We start from the raw sequence: 17,151 nt of genomic DNA, 5'->3' as shown, positions 1-17,151 counted from the left end.
TCAGCCCAGAGTCCGACATGGGGCTCGAACTCGCAAACCGAGAGATCATGACCTGAGCCGAAGTCGGATGCTTCACCGACTGAGCCACCCAGGCGCCCCACTAAAGTACTCTTAATTAAGTCATTAGGGAATTATTTTAGTGAGGACAGTGCAAGGATGTCAGATATATGAGAGAAACAGATAAAAGTAGACTATACTCAACGAATAGATAAATATTTTGATGGGAGAGGAATCAATCGGCAGAGTACTCATCACAAAGGAAAAGCAGTCTCAGTGTAACTCACATATTCATTCATAGTAGTAAGAACCAAGAGTCCGCAAGAATATTAGCCCCGTAACAGCCCGAGCAAGAAAGAGTTTGACACCACAGAGAGAGGATGCATACAGGAAGGAGGGCGAGGGAAAAGAAAAAGCAAAGGGAGACAGGAGGTCAACGTAAAGGTGAAGCGCTGTGAAGACCAAAACCAGAGCACGATATCGACCCGATGCAACCCAACATGGGGAAACTGGGCGAAAAGAAAATCATGCAGAAGCAACTCTGCATCTGTTTAAAGGGGCCATGTTTTGGTCTTTATCCCTCAAGTTCATTCCCCAGGGACTCCCTGGAATCGGGGTTTCCTACAGCTGGAGTTAGGATCCCTTGTGAGCTGGCTGCAAGACAAGTCCCAGGAGTTCAAGGCAGCTACTTACTGTGTAAAACGAGCCTGCACCAAAGTCTGCTAAACCAGAGATGGTAACACACATGCCAGTCGCCCTGTTTAAGGCTGTAAGTTGTGAGGAGTGTATTACGCACGAGCCATAGTTTGCCTTTTTTGTGTGTTCTCTGTTCAGCATCAACTTAAACTCCTGATGGTGAAACGTCAGAAGTCTTAAGAATGTGACCCTTTCCGGGGCGCCTGGGTGGCGCAGTCGGTTAAGCGTCCGACTTCAGCCAGGTCACGATCTCGCGGTCCGTGAGTTCGAGCCCCGCGTCAGGTTCTGGGCTGATGGCTCGGAGCCTGGAGCCTGTTTCCGATTCTGTGTCTCCCTCTCTCTCTGCCCCTCCCCCGTTCATGCTTTGTCTCTCTCTGTCTCAAAAATAAATAAAAAAAAAACGTTGAAAAAAAAAAAAAAAAAAGAATGTGACCCTTTCCACATACCTCCATGGATCTATACTAAGTAACTTTACAACTAATTCAAGCTCCAAAGAATGTTCTTGGTTTGAGATATATACTTCTTTTGGATTCTTCTTAATGGGACAAATTGAGCAGTGATTATGATGACACTTATGATAATTTGAACTTTCATTTATACCTGTTTAATTTTACAAAACTTGCACACAGGTTACCTGATTCACCAATGGGTATATGGTAGTAAATTGGTCTTGACAGCAGGTTTTAAACTATATACTCTAGCATCGCATTAATAACAACTTGGTATTTTATAGGATTTTTAAGGTAAAAATCTATGTCTTGTTCATAATCCTTTGACAACTGATACTTTACACGAGAGAATAAAGAATAAAACCATCAGATCACATCTTCAAAGCAAAGACAATTTAAAGTTAACCACATTTTGAAAGCAAATATGGAATTTAGACTTAATTATCCAAGATAATTAAATTCTTGATAAAGTCTAACCTTAAAGAATGTGTTTTCTTTCTATTTAAGGCAGACACTCAAAGACCATGTTAAATATTCTAGGCTCAAACTTAGGGGAGATTATTCTCTTCAAAAAGTAAAAATAAGAACACTGCTATTGCACATACTGCATGAAACACAGAAATAAAACTTAAAAAGCTTCCATGCAAATTAATACTATTCTCAGAGCCATGGTCTACTACATAATGAAACAGCTTAAAGGAAAAGTACTATTGTTATATGATTTCCTCTTAATTTCCATGGGCCACAGGGCCCTGCAACTGAAATTAATTCTGTAAATTAACCTGCAAGTTATTCTGCTTTGTGGAAAGTTACAACGATCTGTCTGTGAGTAACCAACCATCCACTACAGTAGGCTGACTCTGTTGCACTTCCTCCTGTTAAGAACTGGTTCTTGGGGCACCTGGGTGGTTTAGTTGGTGGACTCTTGGTGGACTCTCTATTTCCACTCAGGTCATGATCTCATAGTTCGTGGGATCGAGCCCTGCGATGGACCCCAAGTTGGGCCCTGAGTCGGGCTCCATGCTGTCCTGCCTGGGATTTTCTGTCTCCCTCTCTCTCTGCCCCTTCCCGCTTCACACTCTCTGTCTCAAAAAGAAACTTAAAAAAAAAGAAAAAAAAAGAATTGATTCTTGATAGAATTTTATCCTCAAACTAGAATTTTAGTTGTTTCTCTTTTTATGTCATAGCAGAAAAAAATTTAAACTTTTTTTTTTACTGATAGAAGAACCCAGCATCACTCATTTGCGCTACAGAAGGCTGACATTTTGAAAATTAACAGACAGTAGATTTTGGCCCATATGAGATACCTGTTCCCTTATTTCTTTCATTTTTTCCAATCTCTTAAGTTTTGTTGCATATTCTTGAACTTCTTTTAATCCAATATCTGTGCAGAGACGAACCAAGAAGCGCAGACCTAAATTGTAAAAACAGATGTAGACAAATATTACTGCAGGGTTGAAAGTATAAGAAATCAATGAATCCGTCTTTTGGGACACAAGGAGGAATGATGCTCACAAACAGTATTTGTTTTCGTCAAAAATTAACCTACACTTTGTACCACTGGCCCTAAGAGAACGGGACTTCCCTGAAAGAGGACCTACAGGGAGGACTCTCTCCACCTGTCCTGCCCTCAGGACAGACCACATCATCTACATTTAGGGCCCTTCCCATACTCTTTATCTCCTTATCTGCTTTTCCTTTCCTCTACTTATGACTACTGATCTATTAGATATTTGGTTTTTTGTCTTTCTCTTCCTAGGAGTTTTCATCCGTCTTTCGGCCACATCGATAGTGCTGGAACAGTGCTGTATTATCAACACTGTAGCATCCTCCCTAAGAATTTGTAAGTAAGTCAGCAATTCATGACCACTAAAATGTTGCAAAAGAATAGTACTAAAATAATTTAAAATATCACGTGTTATTATATAAATTGCCTATGTGTACATTTGTCTTAATTCACAATAAAGAGGTAATTTACATATATTGTACAAATAATGCTTAATTATTTCTCTTACCTACCTATCCTCAGAAAGAATGGTTTAGGAATATTTAAAAAAATTTTTTTAAACATTTATTTATCTTTGAGAGACAGAGAGAGGCAGAGTGTGAGTGGGGGAGGAGCACAGAGAGAGAAGAGAAACAGAGTCTGAAGCAGGCTCCAGGCTTTGAACTGTCAGCACAGAGCCCGACATAGAGCTCGACCCCCCAAACCTTAAGATCATGACCTGAGCCAAAGTCGGATGCTTAACCGACTGAGTCACCCAGGTGCCCCTTAGGAATGAATATTTAATGTGAAATAAAAGTCATTGTTTTTGGTGGATGTTCTCTGAACTCTTTAGAGTTATTTTTGATAACTGAAGAATATATTTTAAGAATGTATTATCCTGCTGGGTTTATCAGAAAACTACTGTGCTCAAAATGAGATAGTACATGGGTGCAAATGTTTTTTCTATAGCTCTAGTTAAGGCAGACTTTTTTTTTTTAATTTTTTTTTTAACGTTTATTTATTTTTGAGACAGAGAGAGACAGAGCATGAATGGGGGAGGGGCAGAGAGAGAGGGAGACACAGAATCTGAAACAGGCTCCAGGCTCTGAGCTGTCAGCAAAGAGCCTGACGCGGGGCTTGAACTCACAAACTGTGAGGTCATGACCTGAGCCAAAGTCGGACGCTTAACCGACCAAGCCACCCAGGCGCCCCTAAGGCAGACTATTAATTATATTTGTCTTGAAAATTATCCAGGCCAAAAGCATCTTGAACATTCCCTAATGGCATAGATTTAATTTTTAGAGTGAATCTTTTTTTTTTTTTTTTAAGATTTCATTTTTTAAGTAATCTCTACACCCAACATGGGGCTCAAACTCACAGCCCAGAGATCAAGAGTCACATGCTCCACCAACTGAGCCAGCCAGGCACCCCTTAGAGCGAGTCTTAAATTCTCAATAAAGAAAGTAATTTGGGGGTGCCTGGGCTCAGTCAGTTGAGCATCTGACTCTTGATTTCAGCTCAGGTCACGATCTCATGGTTCTTGAGGTCGAGCCCAGCATCAGGCTCCCTGCTGACAGCACAGAGCCTGCTTGGGATTCTCTGTCTCTCTCTCTCTGTCTCTCTCTGCCCCTCCCCTGCGTGTGTGCTCTCTTCCTCTCTCTCTCAAAATAAGTCAATAAACTTAAAAAAAAAAAAAAAAAAAAGAAGAAAGAAATCTGGACTTGCTTGGAGATTGTCCCTCTCCTGGTCCAGTGCACAGGTGCCATGACTTCAGCAGTGGTTCCCAACTGGCAGCGATCCTGTCCCCCAGGGGACACCTGTCACGGTCTGGAGACATTCTGCTTTTCGTAAGGAGGCAGTGGACGTGCTACGAGCGTCTGGTGGGTAGAGGCCAGGGAAGCTGCTACAACGTTCTACAACCCATGGGGTGGCCTCCCACAATACAGAATTATCTGCTCCCAAATGTCAGTGGTGCCAAGGAGGGGAACCATCTGCCCAGCAGCCTGTTTGGGCTTCTTCATTTTCACAAGATGGTACTGTTACCTCTCACTCAATTTCTCAATCACCAAGCTTCCTGAAGTGACTGAGATTAAGATTCCCATAAAAAGCTTTTTAAAAAAAGAAACAGGAAATGAAAGCTATCCGGGTCCACTGAGAACCTAAAGGAGAATCTCCGTAGGTTGGGCTAGAAATCTGTGCTTTTTAAAGTTTTACAAGTAATTCCACGTAGCCTGTGTCCCGATGGCATTTGTCAGTTAACAGATCTGCTTCTGATTGGCATTAGAGAAGCCCTTGCTCCGAAGCTGCCACCAAAGGCCATTAATTCCGAGCCCTGTGCTGTTGACCTTCCACAAAAGCCAAACGGAGAAAAATATTAACGAAGGAACGTGTAGTACGTCTCATCCCTGGCTCAGCCGGGGCCACTGGAAAGCTTGACACAGGACAGATTTGTCTTACTGAACTGAAATGTATTGTTTAGCGTTCACTGTCACTGAAGGACAAAATTAAAAAGTCTTTTCAAACATGTTATTTTATTTTTGAGGGGATGTCACAAAAGCAAGGAGCCGCCACGGCTTTCAACGACCTACTGTCTCTCTCTGCTACGCAACATAAATGAAGAGTTGGAAAACGTTTTCTTCTTCCCAAGGAATTATTTTTTGTTCCCTTGTAAATAGCAAAGATTATATAACTGATTACATTTTTCTTTCTTTTAGCTGCAAGGCTATTCAGGGCCAAATACCGTTTAGTGGCAGTGTGTGGCATGTGAATATGGTTATTTTGTGTTTTTCTTGATCATGATTTTGTTGTTGGTACTCCCATTAATACTTCACATTATTACTTTAGGTTACATGAAACCCACTGTGCAACAAGATGGAGAAATAAATGAGTATTTTCCACAAAGCTAACTTCACAAAAGGAAAATAAGCAAAATATCAACATAATCTTTTAAACTTAAAGTAACATTAAAATTCATTTGCTATCCATATCAGCAAGATGACCATTCTATTTTCATAAACTCAAAGTATTTTTCAACCTCAAAAAGTTGCATACTAACTGAAGAGTTAAAAATGCCTTTTCTATAAATACCACAGTATGAGCTTTAACAAATCAATGATAAACCAAAATTTATTTTTCAAATTTCATAAAACTTTGACATACAGATCTGTTTACTACTGAAGAGAACACAGTGGTATATTTAAATCCATCAAAAACTAAATTCTATAAAATGTACTCGCAGAGTCAAATTTTCTGATCCTATAACCACATGTATAAACGTGCGTCACAAAGTATAGGCTGGTAGTAATTGCTATCTATGCAATTACCATAGCAAAGATAATTATTATACATAAGGCAATAAAGAGTTAGAACCTATAGTTTTAAAGTTATAAAATGTAAACTCACATTCAACATTTTCTGGAAATTTTCTGTGAATATCCTTATAAGTATCCAATGCTTTTTGGTAGTTACCTATAAATAGGAAAAAGAGAAAAAAACATACTCACAGATTGTAAAAATTAATAACATTAAGAAGACTTCCATGTTTGCCACAAGCATATATAAACCATTCTTAATATAACTTCTGGAAGAAAATGTACAGATAAAAGAAATTTGAAAAAGAGAGCGAGAGTAAACGGGTGATGGTTGAAACTTAGTTATACTGCTTAAAATACATTGTTGTCAAAAATTAAGATCTATTCAATTTCCGAAAAATTAAAAATCAGTTCAGAAGAACAATTGACAATTTTAAAAATAATCTAAGTGATAAGCTAACATTAATTTCAATGTCATTCACTTAGTTGGAAAAGAAGAAAAATAACCTTTCTCAGTAGTTTTTATTTTGAAACATTCAAAAATTTATAGAAAGCATTTTGTTTTATAATACAATAATTTAGCTTCACAGCAACAAAGAATTGGAAAAATAATTTGGGATCAAAGATCCTTGCTAAAATGTCGGTAAACAAGCGATGAGTCTCAACAGGCCCCACTATGCACGAGGGCCAGCCATGCTGACCCTCCCAGACATGTGGTATGAATTCGATGTAACAGACAGGAAGCACCCAGCAGCTCTCAATAAACGTCAGCTTCTCTTCTAAGTAGTACTTCAGTTAACACAAGAAAAGTGTCTATCTCAAATCACTCCGAATACCTCTTACCTATGTACGCTTTACATGTGACTGACAAGGAAATGAACATTGGTAATTCAGAACGCATGCTGATACACATAAAATGTATAATATATAGTTATGTTGTATGTTCCCCAGGAAATAGAGTGCAAAGATCAATGATCTAAATGATTTTAGGACTCCTGTGTACCTATCCTGATGCCATTCTAGAGGAGCTCATAAAGAAAGAAACCTCCTACAAGACACGATGACAACATCGTTAACACTGTCACGATCCGTGCTCCCCCTGGATTGAGGAATTTATTTTCCTGGATCATTTGTGGCCTCTATAAGAGGGATTACAAATCTGTTAACGTCCATCTCATTACCTAATATCTGATAAGAGTCAACAATATCATTCACTTCACGGTGAGTCCAACACTTCAGGACAAGCGTCAGCAGTACAGGTAATAAAAAGTTAACTGAAAACGCAAATGAAGATACCTAGTAGCATTTGGTATAAAAAAATACAGCCCCAGTTGTCCCAGTTCTGGGCCTTCTTCAGCCTTGTCAGGTGTGAGACAGTCTCATAAATTTGGCATGGCACACAGGCTGCTCTGAATTAGGTGAACGGAAAACGGAAACATAAACTACTGTGTATAGAATGCCTACTTTTCTGTGACTTAACGTACCCAATGATTACATGTTAACTTTGAAAAATAACGAATCTGTTAATAGTGGGGACGGAATACACGACTAAGACCCATTTTGTAAGCATGACTTTTTTCTGTGCACAGTAGTTATTGTTCCTCATATGATGCTTCCAATACGTTAGTCAGCAAAAGTTGCTGTTTTAATAAACAAACATGTGGTTGGAACACAGTTCTATGCATAATTGCCTAAAAGATAGAAGCAAAATACATAAAAAATGAATAAAGTTAAAGCATTTACCACTTCTTCTAAAACAACTAGCTACCATCAGCTGCCATTTCACTTGTGTGGGCCTATAAAAGAAACAAGATTATATGAAATCAGAGATGAAACAAAAATAACCTGAGATGATCAGTTTTATAAAGCTACATATCTGTACTATCTTTCAAATACATATTTCCAAATACTTTTTCACCTCTAATTAGATCTTTATTATTGAAAGTAGCATATATACAATTTCCTTCATTATTACCTATCATATGTATATTAGAAAATTTAAGAGTCCTTCAATCTGGTTCACACCTTTATTTAGATTTTATGTGAACCACTTAACCTGTTTGGCTAAAGACCACTGTGATCTATTTTAAACATTATCATTACCTTTGCCATAATGTTATACTTTGGCTTAGTACCTAAGACTTAGAAATTTAGGCTTGCGAATTTTGTACCCATGAGGCAATTGTTGACCTTGTGTTTGAACAATTAGGCTTCAACTAAAGGTAGAGTAAAAAAGAACTATATTCATTCTTTTTTTCCTCTTAAAAAGAAAAGGATTTCTTTTCTTAAAAAAATGTTTATTTTTGAGAGAGGGCAAGCAGCGGAAGGCAGGCAGCTCTGTGTTCTGTCAGCAGAGCCCGCTTTGGATCCTCTGTCTCCCTCTCTTTGCCCCTCGAGCTGGGCTCGAACTCACCAACTGTGTAAGATCATGACCTGAGCTGAATCGGACGCTTAAGCAACTGAGCCACCCAGGTGCTCCAAATTTCTGTTATAAAATAAATAAGAACGACCAGGATTTCTAAAGACTACTGTTACAAATACCTAGGAAAATAAGATTTGAAGAAATGAAAGACTAGGGAATAATTGAATGTGCTTCTCATTTCTTTTTAGACTCTTCCTTCTATTTACCTGATGGCCTCAGAGACAGCCTCACTCCCACTCAATTTGATGGCACACCTACCAGCTCTGGAGTCTTATTAGATCAGGGTCACAGCCCTACTACTTGGACAAGCTACTTGACCTCAAATCCACTCCCTACAAAGCCATCCACTTTGATCTAAAGAAAACACATATCTAACTACATTACTTCCCTCTCTAAAACGCATCACCTCCCCTCCAAGTGCACGGTAACTCCAAGGTCCTAGTCCAGTTCATCCACTGTTAGCCGTTCGCTACCTCACCAACTCCACTTCCATGGGAGCTGCCCAACATTTCACGCTACGGCAAATCCAAACGGGAGGACAGAGTCCTTTGCATTCACTGCATTTTCTAGACTTCTGATCTTTGCACACACCGTCACCTCCACTTGGAGGCTCACCCCAACCTCATGACCCACTTCCCTGCCAGACCAGATTAGATTGTTCTGTGGACTCTTCTAACATCCTAGAATCTTTTTGGCACCGCATTTACTACACTGTAGTCTTATTTACGTTTCCGAATACCTTATTAAACTATAAATTCCTGAGGGCAGCAGAGTCTTTTGTGTTCCCAGGACCTGGCATGATGCCTGATACAGGCTGGGTGATCATTCGTCATTAACTCCTCATTTACATATTCAAGTACATGTCTTTATAATTTCCTGAAAGGTTGGGATTATGATTTTTAGTTTGGTACGCTGTTCATTCTGTTAACTTGGTAAATTACTTAAATTTGTGCCCGTGTTTACTCATCTACAAAGTGGGAAGAATAACAGCACCCACGTCATAAATCAGTTGTGAGGATTATGTAGCACAATGTATCTAAATAATAAACATTAGTGATTATTATAACCACTTCTCTTCTCTTCTTCAGGAAAGCCTTATTTCATGAATGCCCCCTACTGGGAAATTGAAAAAACAGCCACCAGAGCAGCTGCTACGTAGTGCGTGCATGAATGTGTGTGCATCCTCATGTGGAAAATGGAGTAATTATTTTCAACCACTAGAGTAGCCCAGTAAAGAGGAAGAACAGGGCTCAGTGACTTAATGTTAATAAGGTATTGGGTAATATTCTGGATTACTAATTCTAGTGGATCATAACTACAGATGATCTGTGACATTGCTTGTTTCCATTAGCATACATAATTGGGCACTGATTTGATGTAGACGACCAGCAAAAGATTTTATGCATTATAATAGTCGAGAAGCTTTCATGTATGAGAAATGCAGTCTCATGTCTTTAGGACACGAGATAAATTTATTAATGTTCAGAATTAAGCTGCCACGTTCGTACTGATAGTTTTAGGAGCTGGAGAGAACCCAGACACTATTAACACAGGACAGGATAGTTTTGCACAAAAGCAAACAAGCCTAATTGTTTTGGTTTGTCTCTTTTATCTGTCTTACCATCAGAACCTAGTTTATAAGTAGTAAGCCAAGTTTATTTCTTGAGTGGATGCCTACTCCTCTCCTCAATCCTCAAAGAAAAATACTATTTTATAGGCAGCACATTTAAGACATAGTGATTTAGAATAACACCATCTCCAAACCAGCAAATTGGTTATAAATTGCCTAGCACAGTATTAAAAAACTAAAGGTTTTAAGTATTTTAAATCCGTAATGACTTGGCTTTATAGAATCATGGAACTTCAGAACTGGAAGTGGCCTCAGGTAGGAATTCATTCTATCTGTTCACCTTTAAGGAAAAGAAACTGAGACACGGGCATCCTATGCCTAAGGTTATTGTCCCAATAGTATTTACCAGCATAATATCCTGAATAAATCCCTTATGTCACACTTCCAGAAAGCAATGAGGCATGCAGTTTGAAAACTATCTCAGAGAAGAATTATTATCTCCACACATGGAATAAGTAAGCACCATCGGAGAGTCATGATTTCTGGATTAAAGGTGGCAGAGTTAAAAATCTTTTATTGCACAGGGGCCCCTGGGTGGCTCAGTCGGTTGAGTGACCGACTTCGGCTCAGGTCATGATCTCACAGCTCGGGAGTTCGAGCCCCGCGTCAGGGTCTGTGCTGACAGCTCGGAGCCTGGAGCCTGCTTCGGATTCTGTGTCTCCCTCTCTCTCTGCCCCTCCCACACTCATGCTCTGTCTCTCTCTGTCTCAGAAACAAACAAACATTAAAAAATTAAAAAAAATCTCTTATTGCACAATGTCTTTTCTGGAAATTAACCTCCCCCAAAAAAGGAGAATAAGAAAGATAAACTCTATGTCAGATCAAACTCAAGCCATATAAAACCATATACAAATGATGGATGATGGACTAAAAAAAAATGGAAACTGACTTCAGGAGGGCAAAGAAAGGTAAAATTCAAGTGCTTGCCAACAGCATACTGATGAGAGGTGCTCAGATCTTCCCTGCAAATCACCAGAAGTGTTCAAGAATTGGGATCACTGGCATTGAGGAAGGAGCAGTAAAGCATGAAACTATAAAAAGGAAAACAGACTGGAAATGTGACTGAGAAGCAGTTGGACCCCCTCACCCCGTGCAGCCAGGTAATAACCCCTCACCCTCAGGAGCCGCTCAGGAAGGCTCCCGGCCAGGGGGGCTCGGCTGGTTCGAGGTGCTGGACTGAGGACTGCAGGATGAGGCAAAGAGTCTGCTTCTGGACAGTGAGATCCTCAGCCCAGTCCCTGCCAGCTGGGCAGCAGCCCAGGCTTATACTCCTGACGCAGATCTGAGGATGTTTCTCTGAATACACTGAATGGCCCCAGAGAAAAGACTTTAGAATTTTAAGATTAAATCTCAGGAACAAAATCATACTATTAACATGTTCTTTTAAAAAAAATTTTTTTTAACATTTTATTTTTGAGAGACAGAGAGAGAGAGAGAGAGAGAGAGAGAGAGAGAGAGAGAGAGAACATGAGTGGGAGAGGGGCAGAGAGAGAGGAAGACACAGAATGGGAAGCAGGCTCCAGGCTCTGAGCTGCCAGCACGGAGCCTGACCAAGGGCTTAAACTCACAAACCATGAGATCATGACCTGAGCCAAAGTCAGACGCTTCACTGACTGAACCACCCAGGTGCCCACTATTAACATGTTGTTGTTGTTTTTTTTTTCATTTTAGAAAAGTATTTATTTGCATGGATCTTTATAGTTTATAAAAGATTTCCTGGGACGCCTGGGTGGCTCAGTCGGTTAAGCGTTCGAATTCGGCTCAGGTCATGATCTCGCAGTCCGGGAGTTGGAGCCCCATGTCAGGCTCTGTGCTGGCAGCTCAGAGCCTGGAGCCTGTTTCAGATTCTGTGTCTCCCTCTCTCTCTGACCCTCTTCCGTTCATGCTCTGTTTCTCTCTGTCTCAAAAATAAATAAACGTTTAAAAAAATAAATAAGAAACATTTCCATTGTATCTTTTTTAAAAATTTTATTTAATTTATTTTTTAAATTTACATCTAAGTTAGCATCTAGTGCCACAATGATTTCAGGAGTAGGTTCCTTAATGCCCCTTACCCATTTAGCCCACGCCCCCTCCCATAACCCCTCCAGTAACACTCTGTTTGTTCTCTATTTTTCAGAGTCTCTTATGTTTTTGTCCCCCTCCCTGTTTTCCTATAACATGTTCTAATGCAGCATTTGGTGACGGTACTGTTGGCGTTTAGGATGGGACCGTTCGCTGTACAGGTCCTCTATGCATTACTGAATGTTTACCGTCACTGGTGGCTGCTTACCTAATGCTCACAGTGCCTCCCTATCATCATGACCCTAAAATATGCCCCTCCCCCTACATCTCCAAATGGCTCCCCCAGGGTAGGGCTGTATTGTCTTTCTTTGATCACATTGTCTTTTTTCTTTAATTTTTAAATCTTTTATTGTGAAGTATAACACATATGGAAAGACACATAAAACATAACTATACAGCTCAATAAACTGATATAAAGTGAACACTCATGTAATTATCCTACAGTTCAAGAGACAGAATGTTGCCAACACCCTAGAAGCCTCCTTTACACCCTCAACATTACCTCCTTTATCTAATACAGGCAACTATTATCCTGACTTTTGGATATTGATCTAGACTGGTTTTGAAATTTACATGAATGAAATCATATAGTAGGTATCCTCTTTTTATATTTTATTAAAATATAATTCATGTAACATACAATTCACTCATATAAAGTGTAAAATTCAAAGGTTTTTGGTGTGTCTCATTAATTTTTTTAGTTTATTTATTTTGAGAGAGAGAGAGCAAGAAGGGGAGGGGCAGAGACAGAGGGAGAGAGAGAATCCTAAGTAGGCTCCATGCTGTCAGCACAGAGCCGAATGTGGGGCTTGAACTCATCAACCGTGAGATCATGACCTAAGCCGAAACCAAGAGTCAGATGCTCAACCAACTGAGCCATGCAGGCACCCCATCACATTATTAATTTTTAAAAATTATGATTAAAATATACAACTCAGTGGCATTAATTACATTCAGAAAGTTGTACAATCATCACCACTATTTCAAAATCTTTTTCATTAGCCGAACAGAAACCCCACAATCATTAAGTAATAACTTCATTTCTCCCCCCACACTCTAGTAACCTCTAATATACTATCTGTCTCTATGAATTTGCCCGTTCTAGACACTTCATACAAGTGGGATCACACCATATTTGCTCTTCTGTGTCTGGGTTCTTTCACTTGGTATGATGTTTTCCAGGTCCTTCCATGTTGCAGCATGTGTCACAATGCTGTTCCTTTCCATGGTGGAATATCCCACTGCATATATACAACCACATTTTGTTGCCTGTCATTCATCAGTGATGGGCACTTGGGTTGTTGACACTGTTTGGCCATTGTGAAAAATGATATGTTAATGAATGTACCAGTATCTGTTTGAGTCTCAGCTTTTAATTCCTTTGTATATATTTAAGAGTAGAATTGTTGCGTCATATGGTAATTCTAAGTTTAGCCTTCTGAGGAACCACGAGATGGTTTTCCATAAAACACCATTTTACATTTCCACCAACAATGCGCAGGGTTACAATTTCTCCAGGCACTCAACCACCCCACCACTTACTATTTTGTTGTTGCTGTTTTCAAATATAACAGCTACCCTAAAAGCTGTGGTGTCTCATTGTGATTTTGATTTGCATTTTCCTAATGACTAATGATGTCGAACATACTTTCATGTGCTTATTGATCATCTATCTGTATACCTACTTTGGAGAAATGTCTATTCAAATCCCTTGCCTATTTTTAAATTGTTTTTGTTGTTGTTATTGTTGTTATTTGGGTCATAGAAGTTATTCATATATTCTAGATATAGCCCCTTATCAGATATAGACTTGCAAATATGTGGGCTGTCTTTTCATTCTGTTGATAGAGTCTTTTGTTTTTTAATTTATTTTTAAAATTTACATCCAAGTTAGCACATAGTGCAACAATGATTTCAGGAATAGATTCCTTAGTGCCCCTTACCCATTTAGCCCATCCCCCCTCCCACCACCCCTCCAGTAACCCTCAGTTTGTTCTCCTTATTTAAGAGTCTCTTATGTTTTGTCCCCCTCCCTGTTTTTATATTATTTTTGCTTCCCTTCCCTTATGTTCATCCGGTTTGTATCTGAAAGTCCTCATATGAGTGAAGTCATATGATATTACTCTTTCTCTAATTTTGCTTAGCATAATACCCTCCAGTTCCATCCATGTAGTTGCAAATGGCAAGATTTCATTCTTTTTGGTTGCCAGTAACACTCCATTGTATATATATACCACATCTTCTTTATCCATTCATCCATCAATGGACATCTGGGCTCTTTCCATACTCTGGCTATTGTTGATAGTGCTGCTATAAACACTGGGGTGCATGTGTCCCTTCAAAACAGCACACCTGTATCCCTTGGATAAATACCTAGTAGTGTAATTGCTGGGTTGTAGGGTAGTTCTATTTTTAGTTTTTTGAGGAACCTCCATCCTGTTTTCCAGAGTGGCTGCACCAGCTTCCGTTCCCACCAACAATGCAAAAGAGATCCTCTTTCTCCGCATCCTCGCCAACATCTGCTATTGCCTAAGTTGTTAATGTTAGCCATTCTGACAGGTGTGAGGTGGTATCTCATCGTGGTTTTGATTTGTATTTCCCTGAAGCTGAGTGATGTGGAGCATTTTTTTCATGTGTCAGTTGGCCATCTGGATGTCTTCTTTGGAGAAGTATCTATTCATGTCTTTTGCCCATTTCTTCACTGGATTATTTGTTTTTTCAGTGTTGAGTTTGGTAAGTTCTTTATAGATTTTTAGATACTAACCCTTTATCTGATGTCATTTGCAAATATCTTCTCCCATTCCATCGGTTGCTTTTTAGTTTTGCTGACTGTTACCTTCGCTATGCAGAAGATTTTTATCTTGATGAAGTCCCGAGAGTTTATTTTTGCTTTTGTTTCCCTTGCCTCTGGAGATGTGTCGAGTAAGAAGTTGCTGTGGCCAAGATCAAAGAGGTCTTTGCCTGCTTTCTCCTCTAGGATTTTGATGGCTTCCTGTCTTACATTTAGGTCTTTCATCCACTTTGAGATGATTTTTGTGTATGGTGTAAGAAAGTGGTCCAGGTTCATTCTTCTGCATGTCGCTGTCCAGTTTTCCCAGCACCACTTGCTGAAGAGACTGTCTTTATTCCATTGGATATTCTTTCCTGCTTTATCAAAGATTAGTTGGCCATACGTTTGTGGGTCCATTTCTGGCGTCTCTATTCTATTCCATTGATCTGAGTGTCTGTTTTTGTGCCAGTAGATAGAGCTTTTTGATGTAAAAAAGTTTTAAATTTTGATGAGTCTAGTGTATCTATTTTTTTCTTTTATTGTCTGTGCTTTTGGTGTCACATCAAAGAAATCATTGTCAAATCCAATGGCATAAAGATTTTCCTCTCTGTTTTCTCCTAAGAGATTCATACTTTTAGGCCTTATATTTAGGTCTTTGATCCATTTAAAATTTTGTTTTGTTTTGTTTTGTTTTAATTTTAGAGAGAGAGGGCACACCCAGGCAGAGGAGAGGGGCAGAGGGAGAGAATCTTCATGCTGAGCTTGGAGCCTGACACAGGGCTCAATCCCACAACCCTGAGATCATGGCCTGAGCTAAAATCAAGAGGTGGACACTAACCAACCGAGCCACCCAGGTGCCCCTGAATTAAGTTATATACAGTGTAAGGTAAGGGTTCAACTTCATTCCTTTCCAAGAGGATATGTTTCTGAGCACCTTTTGTTGAAATGACTGTCCTTTCCTCATCGAATGGTCTTGGCACCTTTGTTGAAAATCAATTTACTATATACACAAGGGCTTATTTCTGAGTTCTAGATTCCATTCATCTGTACGTCCGTCTCTATATCAATACCATATTGTTTTGACTACTGCAGCTTTGTAGCAAATTTTGAAATCAGAAGGTATGAGAACTCTAACTTTCTTCTTCTTCAAATTGTTCTGGTTATTTGAGATCCCTTTGAGATTCCATGTGAATATTAGAGTGAGCTGGGCAATCTGCTTGACTGAGTCTATTGCAAATGTTAGTCTCATCTGGAAACACTCTTACAGACACACCTAGAAATAATTTGGGCAGCCAGTGGCCGGTCATGTTGACACATAAAATCAACCATCTCAGTAGAATTCACCAGTGACACTATCTAGTCTGGGGATTTTCTTTGTTGGATTTTTTTTTCTTAAGTGGGCTTTATGCCCAGTGCACAGCCCAACACAAAGTGCAACATGGGGCTCAAACTCACAACTGTGAGATCAAGACCTGAGCCAAGATCATGAGTCAGACACTTAAATGACTGAGCCACCCAGGCACCCCAACTTTGTTGGAATATTTATTTTAAAGATATATTTACTTATTTATTTTTGAGAGAGAGAGAGAGAGAGACAGAGACAGAGAGAGAGAGGGTGTGTGTGTACGTAAGAGGGAAAGAGGCAGAGAAAGAGAGAGACAGAGAATCCCAGGCAGGCTCCACACTGTCAGCCTAGAGCCTGATGTGAGGTCGGAACCCACGAACTGTGAGATCATGACCTGAGCTGAAGTCAGATGCTTAATCAACTGAGCCACCCAGGTACCCCTCTGATACAATCTTTATAATTTCCTTTCTTCTTCTAATTGTGGGTTTATTTGGTATCTTGTAGATAATTTACTGATGGATACTGATTTTCTTATTCAATCTGTCAATCTTTTTCTTTTACTGGAAAAGTTTAATATATTTCTATTTGTTATTACTGATATAGAATGATTGTTTCTTCTATTTAGCTATTTGTTCTGTGTATTACATGTTTTTAGTTCCTCAATTCCTCCATTATTGCCCTTTATTGGTATTTAGTTGATTTTTTTATAGTGTACTATTTTGATTCCCATCATTCCTTTTCTGTGCATTCTTTCTTTTATGTATTTGCCTTTTAAATCATATAGGGAAAAGAGAGGTTATAAGCCAAACCAAAAGTACAAAGTGTTGTACTTTTATATTTACCTATGAAGGTACCTTTACAAGTCTTCGTTAATTTTTTCTTAGGTCTTGGAGTTACCGTCTAGCATCTTTTCATTTCAGACCAAAGGACTCCCTTTAGCATTTTTCATTGGGTAGGTGTACTGGTAATAAGCTCCCTCAG

At 39.3% G+C, this 17,151-nt stretch overlaps 1 protein-coding gene across 2 annotated transcripts in view; it reads right to left on the bottom strand.

The window, feature by feature from the left end:
- The window catches only part of IFT88 (intraflagellar transport 88), a 130,683-nt gene that overhangs the window by 29,258 nt on the left and 84,274 nt on the right, over positions 1-17,151 (bottom strand). For both annotated transcript variants that reach the window (XM_049647336.1, XM_049647337.1), the window contains 3 exons: positions 7,683-7,735; positions 6,031-6,096; positions 2,450-2,556 (listed from right to left, as the gene is read on the bottom strand). In XM_049647336.1, coding sequence (XP_049503293.1) covers positions 2,450-2,556; positions 6,031-6,096; positions 7,683-7,735 — 226 coding nt within the window. The remainder of the gene's footprint in view (positions 1-2,449; positions 2,557-6,030; positions 6,097-7,682; positions 7,736-17,151) is intronic.

Source organism: Panthera uncia (genome assembly GCF_023721935.1).
Source record: "Panthera uncia isolate 11264 chromosome A1 unlocalized genomic scaffold, Puncia_PCG_1.0 HiC_scaffold_16, whole genome shotgun sequence".
Classification (NCBI taxonomy): Eukaryota; Metazoa; Chordata; class Mammalia; order Carnivora; family Felidae; genus Panthera; species Panthera uncia.
Note: the sequence above shows the minus strand (reverse complement) of the source record. Positions and strands in the feature narration are given on the sequence as shown.